This window comes from Protopterus annectens, chromosome 11.part0 (genome assembly GCF_019279795.1).
Source record: "Protopterus annectens isolate FY-2018-M chromosome 11.part0, PAN1.0, whole genome shotgun sequence".
NCBI classification, from domain to species: Eukaryota; Metazoa; Chordata; order Ceratodontiformes; family Protopteridae; genus Protopterus; species Protopterus annectens.
The window spans coordinates 317,032,316-317,053,819 of NC_056745.1; the positions used below are offsets into that span (position 1 = coordinate 317,032,316).

General features: G+C 39.0%; 1 protein-coding gene across 1 annotated transcript in view; it reads left to right on the top strand.

Annotated features, from left to right (window-relative positions):
- LOC122815364 (dynein axonemal heavy chain 3-like) overlaps nucleotides 1-21,504 on the top strand; it is a 4,921,723-nt gene that overhangs the window by 2,499,780 nt on the left and 2,400,439 nt on the right. Inside the window, exon 36 of the mRNA XM_044087818.1 lies at nucleotides 7,177-7,359. Coding sequence (XP_043943753.1) covers nucleotides 7,177-7,359 — 183 coding nt within the window. The remainder of the gene's footprint in view (nucleotides 1-7,176; nucleotides 7,360-21,504) is intronic.

Here is a 21,504-nt window from a genome sequence, read left to right on the forward strand (position 1 = left end):
TTACAACTGAGCACACCTCCCTCAGTGTGTGAGGTCCCACAACTTTACAACTAAGGCGCACATACCTCTTTGTTACAGCCCATAATTTTACAGCTAAAGCACACCTTCCTCTGTGTATGACAGCCCACAACTTTACAACTCAGGAATATGCCCGTCAGTTTAACAGTTCACAACTTTACAACTAAAGCACACCTCCCTCAGTGTAACAACCCAGAACTTTATGATTAAGGTACTCGTCCTCAGTGTAACAGCTTACAACTTTATAACAAAGGTACACCTTCCTCAGTGTAACAGCTTACAACTTTATGATTAAGGTACTCCTCCCTCAGTGTAACAGCTTACAACTTTGTGATTAAGGTACTCCTCCCTCAGTGTAACAGCTTACAACTTTATGATTAAGGTACTCCTCCTTCAATGTAACAGCTTACAACTTTATGATTAAGGTACTCCTCCCTCAATGTAACAGCTTACAACTTTATGATTAAGGTACTCCTCCCTCAGTGTAACAGCTTACAACTTTATGATTAAGGTACTCCTCCCTCAGTGTAACAGCTTACAACTTTATGACTAAGGTACACCTTCCTCAGTATGACAGAAAATTTTAAAACTAAGGCACACCTTCCTCAGCGTGTGACAACCCACAACTTTACAGCTAAGGCACACCTCACTCATTCTGTGACAGCCCCCAAACTCTACAACTAAGTTACACCTCCCTCAGTGTGAAAATCAGCAGCTTTATTATTAAGATACCCCTTTCTCAGTATGACAGCCCACAACTTTTTTGCAACTAAGGTAAACCTTACTCAACGTGATAGTCCAGAAATTTCATCTCAATGTATTTGGAGTTTCTACTGGTGTTCTCTCTTTTCTTAATTAATTGATATCAGTTGCTTGCAGTTTTTCATTCTCCCCAGCTTTGAATTTCTCCAATAACTTGCCATGCTGGTGTCATAAGATGAATAAAACAATTTAGGAGTTGGAATTGTTTTATGATAGTCAATGGAGTGATTGGATTGGCGTGTGCCCCTTTGTGTTGTTGTCTCTCAAGAGCAGGAAATAATATGAAAGCAAAGTATTCCTGTGACACAGAGGGATAAAGCCGTTACTTCTCTGAGATAACTTCAGTTTGTAGCACAGGCAATGTTGGGGCTGCAGGGGAGGATAGGAGTAATTGACTGACAACAGAATGGCCATCCTGGAGGGAAAGTGGCAGCCCAGGCTCACTGCCACAAGCCTGGTGAGGTCCTTATTGCATAAGAGCTAAGGAGGTTGTGCATGCACAGAAGTGAGCATGCACGTCCCAAAGGATGTCATGGTAGAGCGTGCAAGGCTATCACAAGGTGAGAGTGGGTTAGGACACTCTTCCAAGCAGCAGTATGATGCTAAACAACTGTCCTTGATCTCTTAACCAGCCTCAGAACTGGGTCAGGTTTAGCCTTTGTAAAGTTGAGGCAGGGCTATTGAACCCAATGCACAAGGATTGGAGCTGGTGACAACCGATGGGCAGCAAAAGTAGGAAAAAGTAATAATATAAAAAGTATTCATAGAAGGAATTTGTGATCTTGTGTGGAATAACAGTTCTTGAACTGGAGTTGAACACTATACAGTCTTGCAGATAACTGTACACTGTTATCTGTTAAGATTCTGTTTATGTATAATTCTTTAAATCCCAAACATAGATACAAATTTTAGAAGCATCTTTTCCGCTCATAAATATTCTAACCTCTTAAATTTTTCAGTATATATAAGTTTACATTTTTTTGTTTTCTCTCAGTCACCCATCTGTAAATTTAAATTTGAAGTTCATTTAGAGAGGGGACCTTGGAGAAAATCTCAAAGTAAAAAATCTGCAAAAAGAAATGCCGAATTACTCAAGAAGTTAAAAATTTCCATTTGCTCAACCTGTTTAACACAGTAAAAAAAGTAAATTAGTTAATCATTTAATAAATAAAAAGGAAGCATTATCATAAGAGACTGGAGAGGAAGCTGAATCATCTTTGAACCAAATACTACAAAGCTAAAACAAGAAATTAACATTTAGTTAGCAATGAATGCAAGTGATGCCTACATAACAAAGTCTGACCTGCACTTAATGCATTCTTTCCAACTTTAACTGCACCATCTTCTTCCCCACCTTCTTTTTCTATGGCTACTTTAAGAGGAAGAACTGCTGATTTTGGTGGAATATAATTCATGTCATTGAATGGTTTCTCATCAAAATCATGGTCTTTCAAACCAGATTCAGTAAATGGGTATTAAAGTGCAATTCTTTTTCATTGGGGTGATAAGCCTCTCATGTCTGCTGCATGCAGGGAGTTTGTTTGTATGCTGCAAAATAATATAACACTTAATGTCACAAAACCTGGGGGTGCGGTAGAAAGGTTGAGGTCAAATGTCCATGTTGTTTGTTACTGTGTATGTCTTTAGCGCTAATGACTGTGGGTTTTATTGCATATTAGGCTGAATTCATTAAGGTATTGCAACATGTACACAAAGGTGTACAAGCTATGGTACCTTTCTCCAATTCAGCAACCACCCTTACAGAGTGTTGCATGGGCCTCTAACACAAAGAGTTGCAGCACTATGAAGGGTCAGCCAAATGCTTATGAGACATTCTGGGAGATAGACATATGCTAATAACCATGTGTTCTCTCTCCAGTACTGCCTCCAGGAAGGCATTTATATGGCTGAGCAAATCATGAAATCACATGACAATGTAGATCAGCACGGCTATCCCCACTACATCACTGTAGTGAATATGGTTAAAACGTCATGTTCAACTACCCAACATGAATGTTGTGAGGAGAACAACTAGACACCAAGGATTAATCTTTAAAATGCCATAATAGCACCTACATTACTATGGGGCTCGGGGGTAAAAAGATGCACTAGACACCAGGGAGGAATCTTTGAGGTGTCATAATGACATCAACATTACTACAGGGATCAAAGGGAGGGGGGAACCACTGGACACTAGGGATAAAATGAAATGTCTTAATGGCATAGACATCATATGAAGGTTCAGAGGGTTGGGGAATCACTGGACACCAGAGATGACCATTTAAAGTGCTTTACCTTCAGAGGCATCATAATGAAGATCAGAGGGAGGTGGGGGTGCTCTAGACATCAGGGATGATTCTCCAAAGTGCTGTACTGGCACTAACATCATAACAGGGATCAGAGCTGGGGTATATACTAGACAACAGGGATAATGCTCTACATTGCTGTACTGGCACCAACATTATGGCAGGGATCAAGGTGGGGGACACACTATACACCAGGGGTAATGCTCTAAAGTGCCATACTGGCACCAATGTCACAACATGATTCAGGGATGGGTTATACATTAGACCATCAAGGTCTAATACATAAGTGCTGTAATGGTTCCAAATTATTAGGGGGAGGTGGTGGTGGAACCACAAGAGGGTAGATGGGGTAGGACAGGCACATGATCTGTGGTGCGTGCATGTGTTTGAGTTTTTCAAATTGTGTGTGAGTGGGAGTACTAGGGGGAATGCCTTATCCTAAACTAGCAGCAAGTTATGTCATAGTAGTAACTGCAATTCAAGAAACATGCACATTAGCTGGTAATAAGGTCTTACCTCATCTCAGCTAATGTTGTTGTTGTTGTGTCTTTCGGCTTTTCCCAGTTAGGGGTTGCCACAGCGGAACTCCAGTCCGCTAATGATTGGCAGTATATTTTTACATGCCGAGTTGCCAGCTCTGATGCACAACCTTAAACGAAGGTACGCCCATTCACGCATGTCTCCACACAGAAGACGCTCTAGCTGAGAATCGAACAGGACAACGTCTTACTGTGAGGCGACAATGCTACCGCAGCACCACCACCGCAGTTACTACCTCATCTCAGCTAATGTGTTTCTGAATCACAAATGAGCACATCGGGGAGAAAGGGATTTTTAGTAGAGGCCATATAGCTTGTGTTAGGAACTTTAATGATTGCTTTTGTAATGCATCTACTGCACTTTTTATCACTGTCAGCCTTACCTCAAAGGTGTTTGTGCCTGGCTTCCCTCAAATTTCTTGGAAATGGGAAGCTTCAAAAGTTACTAGATATTTTATTTATTTTTATGTGAAAAAGGTGCCACTGATTGTAATCAAATGTCCCTGAATTTCAAGTGCTTTTTTTCCCAGTTTTTGCTCTTGCAACTTGGCAGGTGTCCTTGTTTTTGTACCTACAAATTAATTTCTGAATATGTATGCATACACACACAGACACACACACACACACACACACACACATATATATATATATATATATATATATATATATATATATATATATACATATATGACATTTACTTATTTAGTAAATAAAAACAAAGATACTAGTGGTCTTAAATGTTTGTTGATGAGCTCAGTCAAAATAATTTCCAAAAATTCTAAAACCCAGGTAGTGTTCCAAAGCAACAAGCCTTTATTCATCACAGACAAGTGATCCTCGATAACAAAAAATCAGAAATATTTTAACAATGTTAAACATATCAGATTTTATATAGTTAGAAGTAGATTTGCACCTATTGGATTGGTATTTGCTTGGATATGGGGCTACAGTCGGGGTGTACAAAGTAGATGTGTTAGAAGGAAAATGCCTCCTTGCTGTCCTTCTCTGTTCTCAGGGCAATCATGCCAGACAAATCCAGCACAATTGTGATAGGTAGCAAAAAAGAGTAAACGACTGGAGGGCTAGTAACATGCAGGATCATTTTTAATGTTGTTAGACCTTTGTTGTGGCATGACAATCCAGGTTAGAGAACAAATCAGAAAATTTGAATATTAATCCTGAAGTGATTTCTTTCATTTAGTGGTGGTTAGTTTACAAAACACAACACGAAGTAGCAAATAAAGTCCACTTAAACGAAAGAATAATAAGTGGCGGGATTTACTTCAAAGACTCTCTGTTTCTCTCTCTTTTTTTGCTCACTACCTACATAAATGGCATTACAAAGGTCCAGAAATGCAACATTATTTTTATAATGGTCATACAAGGTTTACAACAGTCACTGCTTAACAGTTTAGTGGTGATAAAAAATAGATGATAATTGATAAGACTGGAAGGGTGACATCATTCATGCAAAACAAGCAAAATAATAATTTTGCAACCTAAAATACAGAAAGATCATTAAAGAACTGAAAGAGGAGAAGGAAAAGGGACAAGCAAGCAATCAAATAGTGTAAATACAAAGTAATAGGAACGTTGGGGTATGTTGTTGAATGCACATGAAAAAAAACACTACCATTAGAAATCAATATGTTAGTCTGCCCTTTGATATGTAGGCATAACAAGAAAATACAATCAGGAGTACTCCCTGCTGTTCTAGAGACCCAATCATAATGATGCAGACGTGAAAGAATATCAAAAAGTGATGCCCTGATTACATCAGAAGTCCTATAAAGAAAAACAAGAGTCATGTGTGCAGTCTTTTAGAAATGAGACAGAAGACAGATACTTTTATTTATCTTCATCAAATGTACAGAGTCGTTTTGCTTACCACAAGTAACTTGAGAGCGAATAAATGAGAATAAAATGACCTTTCTGAAGTGTAAAGATAAGTAGATGTGGAAGACACAGTCACATATTATTTCCAACTAAGTGTGGATGATTGGGAACAGCCTTTGCACATACATATAGATGTCAAGGACAGTAACATAATTCAAATATGAATGGGTAGAGAAAGCTAAGAAATAAGGTTCCACATGAGTAGTATTTACTGTTTGACCTGTTGGGTAGATGGTTTATAGTCCTTTGTTTCTCTATACTGCAAAAATGAAAGGCACAGCAATAGACTGTTTTCTTTATGTCAGAAAAAATAAAATGAAAAAGACATTTTGGGCAAATTTCTTTAATTTGGTTATGACAGTGAAGAAATCTCTTTAAAGCAGAGGTGAAATAACTTCCCATTTTGTTTATTATCTTCATTAAATAAGTGCCATGGTTAATTTCACTGTTCAGTGGTACCTTTATTTTCAGCTAAGGCACAGCTAGATTGGTCACTTGTCGGTGATGACTTAAGGATACTTAAAATGGGCATTGAGAAGCTTCAGTGACAATGAAAAAGTAAATGGTTGGAGACATGGTTGCATTGTTTTTATTTAAATGTGAACAAATGTAACTTTACAGTAAAATAATATATATTTTTTGTAGAGTGTAAGGAATCTGGAGCTAGAAGGTTAAGGTAGGGTTAGGATCAGCTGGCTATTGACAGCTCTCCATCAGTCACTGGGGGCTGGCATAGTGTTGCTTCCTGTCTAATAGCCACAATTAGAAGTCAGTGACTGATTCATGCAGGTAGCAATGGAATGTAGCAGCAGGCTGCTCATGAAATAGTATGCGCATACGGAAATAGCTGTGCGTGAGCTGCAGTGATGTCCTTGCAGTCTGTGTATGGTGCGGGGCTTAGAGATAAGTCTAATGAAAGCACCTCCTTACATTCAGCTGAGCATGCCTGTGCCTCCTCCCTCTCCTTTTCCTTATCACTGAAGAATAAAGAATTGGGTACTCTTGGAAAATGACTAAAAGCAAAAAAAAAAAAAAAAAAAAAAAAGTAAAGCAGGATCTTTTTTTAGCTACAAATGTTAATATAGACAAAATCAAGCACCCACCAGTCTAACATGATACACTATTCACTTGTCAATAAAAACATGTCCTGTGTTTCCATAGGAATTTGCAGATCTAGCATCCTGGTCAGGGTCCTGGCATCCGGGTGAAGCTGAACTCTAGCATTTTCCATGTCACTCCTGACAAATATCTTCGCTTAACAAGCCTGGCAGCTACAAGAACAACAGTTCTGCATTTGTTTGTTTTCTCCCCGCTGCTTCCTCAGATCTAATTTTAATGTAATGAAGCATAACAGAGCATTTGAAAAGCCTCAAGCAGGCAAACCACAGCAGGAGCTCGTAGACAATACATGTTACCATCTGGAGTGCATCAGTTTGTCCTTTTTTAATCATATATTTTTTTAATCAGACTATAGTCTGCTGACGTGAATAGTGATTAATTTTATTTTCTAATGTTATTTTACAGTTGCACATCTATCTACCAACCCCGTTTGCTGCATTTGTGCCTATTTTGTAGTCTGTCAGTGTTAATAGTATATGGCACATATTAATGAACATAGACAAATGCTAGTGATGGCTTAATTTCTTTCTTTCTAGGATGCTTGAAAGTACAGTTGGCGAAGAAGGAGTGAATCTTCATACATCAGACACAACAAGCAAACATATGTTTTCTGTAATGAAACAAAAGTCAGAAGAGGTTACAAGTCTTATAGTAGCCTATGCTTTTTTTTCTATAATATGGTCAATTGGGGGAATTTTGGACTCTTCCTCAAAACATCAGTAAGTGTAATTAAATAAACACATGGAGTATTCAGTATCTAGCGTATTTTTAATTATTTAAGCAACTCATAATTTCTGTTTGAGGATCTTGGATGAGTGTTTTTTTTCACTGTTATTGTTAGCGCAAGAAATCTGGACAATGCCCAACACAATGTGGGGAACAAAGTTCCAACAACAGGGACAGATTATATTGGTCTCAGAAAGTCACTGGAATGAGAGGTTTTGTGTTAGCATGCATTTTCTGAAGTTTATGTAGCCTAGACCTCAACTCTCTGCCATTATTTAATGACTTCCTTCCCCAGTGGCCTGCCAAAGAGCAAAAGTGTATATATATATATATATATATATATATATATATATATATATATGTGTGTGTGTGTGTATATATATATATATATATATATATATATATATATATATATATATATATACAGAGAGAGAGAGAGAGCTATATAAAGAGATACATATATAGATAAATGTTTTCTGCATTGTGCATTTTATATGAGAAATATAGTAGCATATAAGTGCCCAATTTTATTTTTTTTTAAAAATAACTATTTAAACAAAAAGCAAAAATGCATACTAACAGAGCATTCACTAATAAGCAACTGCACTTGGATGACAAGTACAAAAGACGAAAATCAGACTACATCCATAAGACAGCATTAAAGACTATTCATTGCAGTGTTTTTTTAAAACGATGATGTGTAGCTAGCTAGAATTCTTGTAAGAATACTAAAGTTTGTATTCATAAATCTGTATCATCTTCTCACTGCTAAAAGGTCCTGTCTTCCATGTTTTGAAAATTGGAAATTATGACCATAAAATACCTTAACTAACCTCAACCAAAATTTGTTACTGTCCTTAATAGGGTAAGCATGGTCCTCTAGCCCTAGACTCCAAAAATCAAATCTCAGTAGTAATATATGGTAATATATGCAAGTCCAGATCTCCGGCTATTATGTCTCCACAATTAAAACTGCTACTTGCTTTACCTTATACATAACTGTTAACATGTACACCTCTTCTATGTATGCCCATATCTATGAGTGGTATATGGCATACCCACAGCTATCCCTATGATTATAGTGTGATCAACATAAGTTACCTCTTTATCTGTAGATCTTATTCTATCAATATCAACAGTATACACTATATAGCTCTGCATGTCCATTAGATGAGGTGGGAAACAGAGTCTAGAGAATTTCAAAAATGATGCCCAGCTTTTTACACTTTAATAGTGGCCACTCATTTAAACAGAAAAGGGCCATTGTAAAAAGCCAATTTGTTAGAGTGGCCTGTATGGTCACCATATGGCAATCATTTTATTATGAGTGTTTAAATCTGAAGGGTATGTTTATAAAATGTGGGTACCCCTTGAATCTGATTACAGATGTTATGGGGGAAGTGAGTGAAAAAAGATTAAGTAGTTATTTAAACCCTATGTTGGGTGGAAATTCTGAAACGGATCCTATAGTGCAAAGTTTAGAAGTTGATTCAATTAATACACACTTGGATAACTTGACATCAAATATGAATAAATGATCTGATATTTCAAATGAATGGTTTAAATGTTCATTTATTACCACATTTGAAAAAGATAAGTCACTTAATGAAAGACATTTTCTTTAAGAATTGGCCCATTTTGAGAAGGGATAGAAAAGTTAGAGCTTTTGTGTGGGATAATCCCTTTATAGTGTATAAAAAAAGGTCAAAGTCTTAAGAACATTTTTGAAAAACAAAATGTATTTATACAGCTTGGATATATGTATAAATGTAGAGCTTGTGCATACTGTTCATACATCCTTGAAGTGTGTGAAATAATAGTGAATGGTTTTAAAAGTAAAATGTATGGGAATCTGTCTTGTAACTCTGATAGAGTAGTTTATTGTGCCTTATGTGCCAAATGTCTATTCTTTTATGTTGGTAAAATGGAACGGAAGTTAAAAAAGCAGGATAAGGGAACACATAAGTGATATTAAATCTAAAAAAAGAAGTGAATGCCTTAGCCAAACTGTTGGAGAATGAGGGATATTATTTTAAGTTTATAATTCTTGAAGCTTTAAGAGTTAGTGAAAGGGGAGGGGCATGGCCACTCATTTTAGAGAAGTCTGAATTAGCCTGACAAATGTGGTTAAATGCGAAAAACTGGCCAGGCTTGAATGAGACACTACCAATTCAAAGTGGGCTAAAACTTGAAGCACTTACAAGATGAGTTTTTATATTCAAGTACATGATAATATAGATATAAATTTATGTATATGTATTTTGTATACATTTTTATGTTCTTTTTAACAAATAATAAGTTGCCTGTAAGTATGGTTCTTTTTAATGAATGAATGATGGAGAATTGATTCTGACTGGCTCTCTGTGGGGTGTGTGCATGTTCTATGGTGATGTAAGTAACTAGATGTTTTAAAAAAGTTGAATGAGGCAGTATGCATCTGATGAAGTTTCTGTTAAAGTTAATTAGAAACAAAAGTGCTTATATTTTATTGCTTGGTTTTAGAGTTTGTCTTTAAATAAATAATGGAATTCAGTTTAACCTTTGTGGCTTGAACCATTTGTGCATACTGGACTTTCCTGGTATATACATGATTAGCACTTGTTGGGAGAGAGGATGCTGGCCAGCCTTTTCATGACTTGGCGTGGCAGACAGTGGTCTATCACATATATGTCAGGGGGAATGTAGTTGTATTTTACAGCATTGTCATATGCATCTTATCAATATGCTATGCTATATCAAGGCAAAGTCTTGTTGCATAGTAACTAAGAGGTCATCCACAATGGTAGCCACCAGGGAAGAATAAGCTAACTGAGAGGGAGGGGTTTTTTGGTGTCCTTGCAGGGGGATGCTGGTTCTAGAATTATCACTGGAGGAGTAGTTCCTGACATCAGTATGAACCCACCCACAGGTCTCCATGAATGACAAACCAGGTGGGTGCCCATGATAGTAGTGTTTTGTATAGCTTTACTGCATGTAGAAATCCGTGGCTGATCACACCAACTGTTGGCTGTGTATTGCTTTGAGAACATCAGATACCCAGCCATGTCAAGATGACAGCAGAGATATGATGAGTTTGTATGGTGCATCTTCTGTGGATGCCCTTTGCATGCCGTAGAGGTATGGTTGCCAAATGCAGTATGTAGTTTGTCAATTGTTCACAGAGCTTAGCAGTGTTATAGTGACACCTGTGGAAGTTGGGTCAGAATAACAGACTGATGTAGACAACTAGAGCAGACAATAATGACAGCACACAGGTACATGAGTCACAGTTTAATGACATAGTGTCAATGTCTGTGTGCATTCTGAGTGTGGATCCTCCTTCAGTGTATGCTGTAGGTGCAGTCTCACTCACATAAGAATGTGAGGCTGTACAGTGTCAATGATCACCATCGCTATTGGGAAGAGGGATCACCTTTGGCCTCTATGGCTGCAGAAGCAGTTGGGCACATTGCATTTGAAGTGGATGCACCCACCATTTCAAGGCCTGCTAAGAGTGTCGGACACTGCTACACATCATAAATTGCCTGCTGACATACAGCCAACCTCTATGCCTCAGTATCATCAAGGTATAGTGCTTTATAACCCAGTCTAAAATAAACCTCATTGTGGTGGTGCATGTCATCTGTGAAGACAAGGAGGACTGGGACACCATAATGATTGATCTGATGAGGTCTGTCATGACGCACATCAATTCCATATCCACATCAATACAGAGAATTTCCAGTACCACCATCATCACTTTGAATTGCAGTGTTGTCTAAGCTCAAGGGAGAGCATGAATCAGGAGTGACCATGTACGCGGGTCCCCTCATGAAATACAGTCCTCACCTGCACATGGATGTGCATCATATTTCACCACATCTCATCATGGGAGGCCATGACTCTCTCCTGCCATTGTTTACAGGGTATCTCATATGTCAGTCTCATTCGGGTCATAGTCCCACATCTGTACACTATTCATGTTGAAAAGAACCACAAACCCTAGTACAACAGACCAGCAGAGTGGCACTGCAGTCATGCACTGGTGCCGCAATCACATCACAGGAGGAAGTTGCTTATAATTCCTATCACCTTGAGACCCCATCTCAGCATCAGGCCATGGCCACACAGAGGCAGTCCCATCCCATCATAGAAAGAAATTGTATATGATACAAAATAACCCTAGTCTTCAGATTCCATGTGTCCTTGCAGTCCCAACCATCTGTGCACATGATGACAACTGTGTCCCTCTCACACTCCCTCCTGTGAAACAAATCTGTTCATTTCTGATGTGCAGTCTGGTTCGGCCATACATTGACCAATAAAACCCAATATTAACACTGTATGTAGCATGTGTGCTCTCTGTGACACTACTCTGGCATTGTGTGCTTGCCAGGGTCCATGATAGCATGCTATTTAGGATCCATACACCTGGAGTAGGTGTTGCTGTTTTCCCTTCATCATTGCATATGTGCCATTTACTGTCCAGAGGGTGGTTGTGTGGCTACCATTTGTTACTGACAACTGCTTCACCACGTTCACATCTGATAATGGTGTTGATGCAATTTCTCTGTTGGCCAAGTGTTTTCATGGTCTGACCATGCTAATGTCTAGGGGTCTAACCATACTAGTATCTTGGGGCTGGTGGTCATGTCTCCACATCACATATAATGGAGATTGCAATATTTCAGGAACATCCTGTAGGGTGTGGCAGCATCATACTTGTGTGGTACTCCAGATATGTCATGGCATATGTGAGGTTTGAGCATACTGTACACATGCTCTAAAATGTTGTAGGGTTTGTGTGGGTGCAATGTTATAATAACATTTGGCACACTCTGAATTCTATGCAGGTGTCATAGGCTTTGAGCAGACCATACACCTGCTCTAAGATGTTGCTGGTTTGTATGGGTGCAGTGATGTAATAATATTTGGCACATTCTATGAATTCTGCACAAGTGCCATAGGCTTTGAGCAGACCATACACATGCTATAAAATGTTGCTGGTTTGTGTGGATGCAGTGCTTTAATAATGTTTGTTATTGTAAATTTAGCCAAAGCGGCTGCAGTTACCAACAGGATGACTTTGTGGAATTTCAGTATACAGGAAGTGGTAATATAGCTGATATATGTTCCAGAAATGTGAATCATATAAACTGCTTCCATGCTGGGTGAGCACACTGGTTATGACTGCACACCTGCCACACCCTAGCTGGAAGTTCACAGAATGGTAGCCTACCTGATTACAAACTTTTGCAACCGCTGGAGAAGTGGGGCTGTCACTGTTACGTGTGTGGAATTTATGGCAACCATTACCTTAGGGAGGCAGTCAGTTTTATAGAAAACACATATATTGTCACATCTCTCCTATGGTATGCTAGGGAACAATATGTCATTCTTCATATATCAAGGAACTTGCTAAACATCCCAAAGGCCTATGAAATATTCAGCACATTTGCATGAAAGACCCATGTAGCCACTATTGAAAGAGATATATACATCCTGCTTGCTAGAGGTACGGAAGACCATACATTGCTATCTACACTGTGTGCATTTTTATATGATATTTACATCAATGACCCGTGCAATTTTCCAATTGACTATAAAGCGAGAAACTTTCTCTTAGCCAGTGAAACTGTGATAAGTTAGCTGCTGACGACTCTGTCTACATTGGTGTAAACACATTTATTGTCAGGCACACACACGTGTGCAATTTCCTCTGTAGACAGTATGAATTGTGGCTATGTTCACCTGGCATGTATTTTAATATTATTAGGACTGTATTTTACTACCCCACTTCATTTTAGGTCAAGATGCATTCATTATATAATTCTTCTGTCGTTGATTTTGACTCACCACGCTGGAGCACAGCATGAGACTATGAATTGCTACTAGCCTGCACCAATCTGCACATCTACAATTCTGATGTGCATGGCATTCTATGCAACTTTTCTATTAATTCCAGCATACGTTTCTAATATGGTAAAATGAATTATTTATTGTCTTGATTGTTAAGTTAGGTCCATGTGACCATTTTCACCCACATTCACATATGCAACAAGACATAAGCCTAGTGAAAAAGAGTGCATATAATTTGAGCAAGCAATATCAAAACAGGTTAAGGTTTAGTAAGCTGATGTCAGTTTCATCAAAGACCATACAGGTGAGCCAAGAACACTGTAGGGTAACTCAGTGAACTTTTGTTTTTTTTTTACTTGGAGTTAAGCCATTTACTTCCTCCATGCAGGGGATGACTATGCACCTGTCCTCCTCCTAATTAATATAACTAACTCTAAGTTTGTCAACCCGATTACATGAGATGCAGTACCCATAATCTCTCAATGGCTAAACAAAATGGGATGCCATAGACTAACCAAACCATTCATTAATGTTTTAGTTACCTTCTTAAACTAATTTAGAGTCACAGGAAGGTTGGAGCCTATAAAAGCATGTTCTGAGCACCAGTTGAAGTAACTGCATCCAAAGAAAGTAGCATCCAATCACAGGATGCACACATATCACATCCAAGAATCCAGCTGCTCCATTGTGACATTCACTAACCAAACAGTAGTTGCCATAAAAATGTACATATGTTACTAGGCATTATACTGTCAAGTACAGTATTTTGAAGCATTTATTAAGAATATTTTCAAGCTTTTGGTATTATACAAACATAACAACCTCCTCTCATTTCTTAAACTCACTACGTTTATACTAAATGTCTAAGTACCTTACTAGTCCATTCTTTTTTCAAACGTCAGCATGGCATACTTTTCTTTTTGAGCACTTGAGTAGGTCACACTAGGAGTTAGCTGCAACTTGTAAGATAGCTAGCAATTGAAAATAGTGTGCACAGTTTCCTAAATGTCATATTTTATATATAGGCAATATTTACAGGTATATACCAATATACAATTATTGCAGTGAAATATGATTTTTCTGGTTTTAAATGAGTCAGGTGCATACTTCTCAACTGACCTGATTGTCCCAGAATGTCTAGATTTTTGCCTCATACTTTTACACTCTTCCCCATAAAAATTTGTAGTTTTCTGGTAAATCATTGAGAAGCATTATATTTACTAAATACAGGCGGATTCACTTTACATGCTCGAAATTTTAAAACATATTTCAGAATCTCGAGCCCATAAAGTGGAAATCCTACAAGATCAAAAACCCAGAAGCACGAAATTTAAAATCTCGCATTTCGGAGATGTTGAATTAGTGGTTCTGGTGTTGCGCTGTGTTCAAGGATTCAGGTAATTGTTTATGTTTTAAGTGTTTTGTGTAGGGGCTGTAGTGTGTGTTAGTGTGTTTTGTTACTGTGATGTGGGTGTGCAAGGGGATTATAGCTTGTGTGGTGGTGTTTCGTGTGTTTGTGTATGTAGTGCGCCCTTGGAATTAGGAGGGTGCAGGGTGCTTACCTGCTTGTATATAGGATAGGGTTGTGTGTTTGTGTGTGAGGAGGAAGGTGGGTGTATGTGTATGTGTGTGGTGTGTGTGTAGTATAGAACTCATGATTTTGAATTTCACACTTCCGGGTTTTTGATCTTGAAGGATTTCCACTTTATGGGCTCGAGATTCTGAAATTCGATATTTCAGAATTTCAAGCATGTAAACTGAATCCATACAGGCATATATGTAAGTTTCAGACTTAATATTCATAAGAAAATGCATGCTAACACAAATCTGTTATTTGAGAAACGTTCTAAGTTTGTAGGAACAATATTTAAAATCTGTCCCTGATTTTGGACATTTGTCCCCCATTATTTTTGGCTTTATCCAGATTTCCTGCACTTAGAGGTTGAGAGATATGGTTAGGAGCATTGATTCAAAATACAGCAACGACTGCTAGCCCCATGCTTATAACTTTACATTTGCAGTTATTTGTTTGCCTGGTTATCATTTTGTTTATTTATTTTTTATTTATTAATTTACATTTGTTAACTGAACAAGCCAGCTCTGAAGTTTCATTTTCAGATGAGTCCTAGGAAACAGTGCTTCATGACAACAGACAAATAGTACAAACAGCAGATTATCATAAACACGGGAGACAATAAGCGAAACAGTAGAGTGATATGTATCTTTTGACAAAGCACTACCACTACTAATATCTTCTGGAGGTCCCATGGTTGTTGCTTCAGGCTACATATATATTTTTTAATGTGTGCAATACTGTATAATGCTTTAGGCATATTTGTTTAAGATGGAAAATGCCTGGATGTTGTATGGGACTTTGTCTTTTAGTATGCTAAAAGTTGTCATTTAACTTTTGTTAGGCTGTTTTAACTGTTTCACCTTATATAGCTGAGAACAAGTTTGAAAGAAAGGCAAAGGTAGAGAAGGCTATACCATTGTTTTAACTGTTTAGGTATTGTACGTCTATCAGCTTAATTTGTCAGGAATAAACAGTGATCTAGATATTGAAATTTTTATATTAGAATTAAGATACACAGTAAGTATTCGGCTTGGCCTCTGTATGGCAGACAGTTTACTTTTGCATGTGTAAGACAGTTGTTCTGTGTTTTCAGTCAAAGTTTGAAATCTGCAAATTTTATTTGTACCCAGGGAATTATTTGTAAGAATTTGTAAAGCTGCCCTTTCAAAATGTATTGTCCTCTGTGCTGACCATACATTTTTCCCAGGGATCCTGATATCAATATACTGGTCAAATTAATTTGTGTATCAAATGTTTGACTAATTTTATATCATTGCTGGCTGACTTCAGAGTTGTGCACTGTTATTTTTGCTTCACTGTATAGTTTTTCAGATCTCTGCTGAAGGTGTTGGTTTTCTCATACCCACCCTTTCTATTCCTGTCTTGTTTAAATTTGGAGGCTTTTGCGGTTGCCCACCCCCACTGTAGATTTGATCTGGGAAACTCCCCCCAGTCCCATCTCTTTACCTCATTCTACCTAATAGACTCCTTGTTTTTAGTCATTTTTAATTTAATTGCATTTTTAAACTGTTTCGTCTAACATTGCTACATACTCGAGTGTGCTAGCTTGCACTGCATTTGAATTGTTTTTACTGCTGTTTTAGCTACTTTTCTGTATATATATATATATATATATATATATATATATATATATATATATATATATATAAATACCTTTCCTGTAACTAGTGTAGTCCAGATTCATATTTGCTGTATCCAGGACTGTATGTAAGCTTCTGAGCCCCCCCCCCCCACACACACACACACACACACACACAAGCTTTCTGTGTTGGAGGGAAGCCTTCTAATTTATCAGTGTGAGTGGGAAGTACTAGGTAACCTATCTACCACATAAGGAGTGGTTCTGGCCCAGAAATTGTAGTTATTTGCCGTTTGGGCAGTTTTTCCATCTCTCACATCTTTCTTATTTAAAAGCCCGCATTCGCACTTTCCCCCCTTTCCTGTAACTAGTTTAGTCCAGATACAGATTCTTAGTTTTAGCACTTGAATTTGCTTATTCGTGATCAGCACTTGTTCAGAACTTGTAAGCACTAAATAACCTACTAATTACTACAGCACTCAACCTTCCTCATTACCTAGAGGAAAGGAGTTTTGGTACTTACTTTCCTCACTTGCTTAGAAACAGCTCTTGTACTCACTTTCCTCACTTATCTAGAGGAAAATAGTTTTTTTTTATTCAGGCATGTCCAAGGGTCAGCTCCCAGTGTTCTCTCCTGTCAATCTGATGAATCTGGGCATCTTGGGGCAATGTAGAAATTGCCTCATGTACACAGACAACCCTCTCCTCATATCACCCAACACTACAATCTGTGAGATATGCACTTATCTAGCCAAACTGGAGGTAAAGCTCTCTCCAATCAAGACTGAATTTGACAGTCAAGAGGAGAAGGTAAACACTTGCACCACACCACACTCATCACATAGTCTCACTAAATCTACACCACCAAAATCCACACATAGTAACACAAAAACATTCGTGGAGGCTCTCAATAATAATCTGTCTAAGCAACAGAGACCTCCAAAGCAGAAATGCAAGCAACCTCCAACCCCCAACTCAACCCAAATGACACATAGCCCACAGACTCAGTGTGCCACTCAACCACAGCCAATAAGGCAAAACAACGTACCCAACACACTAGTCATAGGTGACTCTATAATCAGGCACACTGATGTCCCACTCACCAGGCTAATCAAGGAGAAGGTTACTGTCAGCTGCCTGTTGGGTGCCAGGATCCGCCATATAACCCACGCACTCAGGTCACTCTACAACAAGTACAAATATGACTCTGTCATTGTCCATGTTGGTGTGAACGACCTGTGACATACCTCCCTGGACTACATGAAAAGAGACATGGAAGAGCTTGTAGCCCAGGCAGGTATGACACTAGCCCTGAGTAGCATTCTTCCATCACCCAGAATGATGCCGCAGTACAAGGACAAAATGATTGACTTCAACAATTGGCTAAGCTTCTGGTGCCATTCTAAAGGGATCCAGTATCTGTCTGCCTGGGATGACATGGTCGACAGACCACAATGTTTTGCCAGAGATGGCCTACACCTGTCACCCCTGGGATTCCAGATACTGGCTAAGGTTCTTGCCACCCCTATAGTGCCTTTTTTAGGCAAGTTTCAAATGACAAATTCACCACCGCAACAGGAACAGGCAAGCAAAAAATTTAGGGTGATGCTACTCAATGCTAGAAGTTGAAATCTCAAAATGCACTCACTCGAGGCACTCCTTAAAATGGAGAACATTGATATCTGTGCAGTGACTGAGACCTGGTTCAAGACTCCAGAGAGCACCTCTGCACTACCAGGCTATAACTCATACCACACTTTTCGGCCATGTAACCTAGACCGGAAGACCAAAGGCAGTGGTGTGTCCATATTCATTAAGGATATACACACCTCCAGGCTAGTTGCTCAGCATAATGCAACTGAGGTTATCCAAGTGCAACTAACTCTGGGCAAAACTGCAATCCAAATTGTAGCTTGCTACAGATCACCCACCATGCCCCAGGATTCCCACTCCTCTTTTCTTGATGTACTGGAAAATATTAGGGTTCAACCAAACACCTTAATAATGGGCGATTTTAACTACCCCACCATTAACTGGGAAAACTACTCATGTACCAACTCCTTCGCTCAACGCTTTCTGGAATTCATAAACTCCAATGCCCTGGATCAACTTATCCACACCTTCACCAGGAGCAACAATATCCTAGATCTAGTCATTACCAACATGAGTGACCGGTGTTCCACACCTGACATCAACGCCTCAGTGGTCCGATCCGACCATAAGCTAATTACCCTAGATATCCACATCCTGCCTCTACCCCCTATTAAGGAAACCATGGTAAAACATTTCTCCAAAACCAACTTCATGCTTCTTAAGACAGAAGTTGTGAACTTCATGACACCCATGCAGATGGACAATACAGTTACGACTACTGAATCCTACACAATTGCACTTTATAAGCACTTACATGAGTGCATGGATCATACTTTCCCAAACAGAACCAAGGCACTATCCTCCAAAAAAAGGAAGCCAATCTGGTGGTCCCCTGCTATAAACAAACTGTACAACAGGAGGAAGAAACTGTTGCAAAAGAGAGTAAAATCCCATGAGTGAAGGAGCTCCCTGGTCAGCCTCAGTAAGAAGCTGTGATCCCTGATAAAATCCTCCAAAGCTAGTTACAAAAACAAAATCACCACTGATTCTAAAGACAACCACAAAGCATTCTATAGCTATGTCAAGAATCTCAATGGGAACACTCAGATCTGCTCTGAGTTACAGCACAATGGCACTAAATATACAGACCCAACTGATATTGCCAACATCCTGGCAGATAGGTTCAGTGCTAACTTTACCCCCCTCTTACCCCCTAAAGAGCCCATCTCTAAACCGGAAAAATGTAAAGTTCCTGTAATCACGGTTGCATAGGTAAAAACCACACTCTCCAAAGCCAAGAACACAGCATCCATGGGACCAGACAACATCCCAGGCTGCATTCTACATGGACTACAGAACGAACTGGCACCCCACATAAGTACAATGTTCAATCATAGCCTCACCTCAGGGTTTGTGCCTGCTGAATGGCGTACAGTGATGGTTATCCCACTCCACAATGGGGGAGCCACCATGGACCCCGGGAACTAGTGCCCCATTAGCCTGATGAGCTTGGTCTGCAAGGCCATGGAATGTATCATCATGGAACTTATAAACAAAGACATTGGTAATCTCCAAACCCTGGACCCCACCCAGTTCAGGTTTGTAAAAGGCAGACCATGTCTCCTAAACCTGATAAACTTCTTTGAAGCAGTCACCAAAGCCGTAGACAAGGTTATGGTGGTTTACACAGCCTATCTAGATCTTGCCAAGGCTTTCAACACCATCCCCCACTCTGGAATTATAGATAAACTCACTAAACTAGGTATAAATCCCTATGTCACAAAATGGGTTGCCAACTGGCTCACTGAGACAGATGCCTGGTGTCAAAGCCATGGCCTCAAGCTCAATGCCAAAAAGTGCATTGTCATCCCCTATGGTAAAAACTCTGTACCCATGAACTACAACATAGGCAGTAGTATACTTAACACCGAAAGTGTGATAAGAGACCTTGGGACACAGGTGGACAGTAGTCTCTCCTTTGATAATCACATCGCCACAGTAGTCAGGAAATCCTTCTACGTAGCACATTACATTACAAAAGGTTTCTCATCTAGAAGAAAAGATGTCATTGTTCCTCTTTACTCATCACTCATTAGACCCAGTATAGAGTACAATGCCTCTTTTGGTATGTACCTCACAAGACATCTACAACAACTGGAAAGGCCACAGAAATACCTCACAAAGAGGATTACTGGCCTCAAACAGATGCCCTCATGAGACCGTCTCAAAAAACTCCAGCTTTACTCTGTCGCATATCGCCTACTCAGAGGTGATCTCTGCCTAACATACAAAGCTATGTCAAACCCAGAGCTGTTGGACATGCTCCATTTAAAGAAATCCCAATCCCTCTGAGCTACACACTATAGGGACCTAAACCTTGTCACCACAATAAACAGAACATGCTGGAGGGATAGATTCCTGTCCCAGAGACTTCCCATACTCTGGAATAAACTACCAGTCTATATTAAACAAAGCTCTTCATTAGCACTCTTCAAGAAAAATCTTGATGATTGGATGGGAAATAGGAAATTCACCCTGGGGATCACCTCTGTGACTCTGCTCGACAGTGGCACAGGAAAATAATTTTCTTGGGTGGAAAACGGCAGGGTACCTTTTTGGCTGGGCTTGTATAGGCCCCAGGGCCAATAGCCTAGTATCTACCTATGAACCTATGAACTAGTGCTCTCTTAATCTTCAGTGAATACAGCCAGGTCATTTTACTATTCTTAGATATTGACTTCTACTTTAAATCATTCTATTTTTTCCAGGGGTACTTCAAATCATTCTATTTTTTTCCAGGATGATTTATGCCTTGTGTATTCCTTTCTTCTTCCAACATGTACCTTATGAGTGACTGATTTCCATCTGGTCAGGGATTATTTCCCTACTCATAATTCCTTGATTTTTATTTTTCTCTGATCAAGTATCTTTTTTTAATATTACGATTTTGAGATTGCAGTTCAGTTATTTTTTTCACCCTTGCAGGTTTTTTCTCTTTCAGCCATGGTCATGGTTCTTTGTTAATGGTATATTTAAATAAAGCACTGTGTATGCATGATATTTGCCCCTACAAAACCAGTATTTCTTTTGTGCAGTTTGCGTTAAAAATAGTTGCATTGTTAGTCGTTCATGATTAACCACTTACCCTTTCCTGGGATTTAAGTAGACTTATACCACTGTCCTTTGTTCCCTCTTTAACATTCCCATCAAGTGGTCAGATCTTCTGGATTCTTCCTTCAGGGGGTTACTAATACCTTTCTTCATGACATAATCAGTCATTTAAATCAGTTCCGTGGTTGACACCACCTTTTAGACACTTGCCTGTGATGGCCCACAGGATTTCCTTGCTTACAAAGTTGCATTATAGCATGTTATTCCCTAGTCAACCACTATCCTATATCATTTGCCTCATGTCATCTTCACAACCATATATTAAATATTTTCTTTCACTTTTGTTTCCTTGCTGAACCTAAGCAGAGCCACTTATACTTTGTGTTTCCCTTCTCCAGTGCCAAAGCTTCTATGCCACTA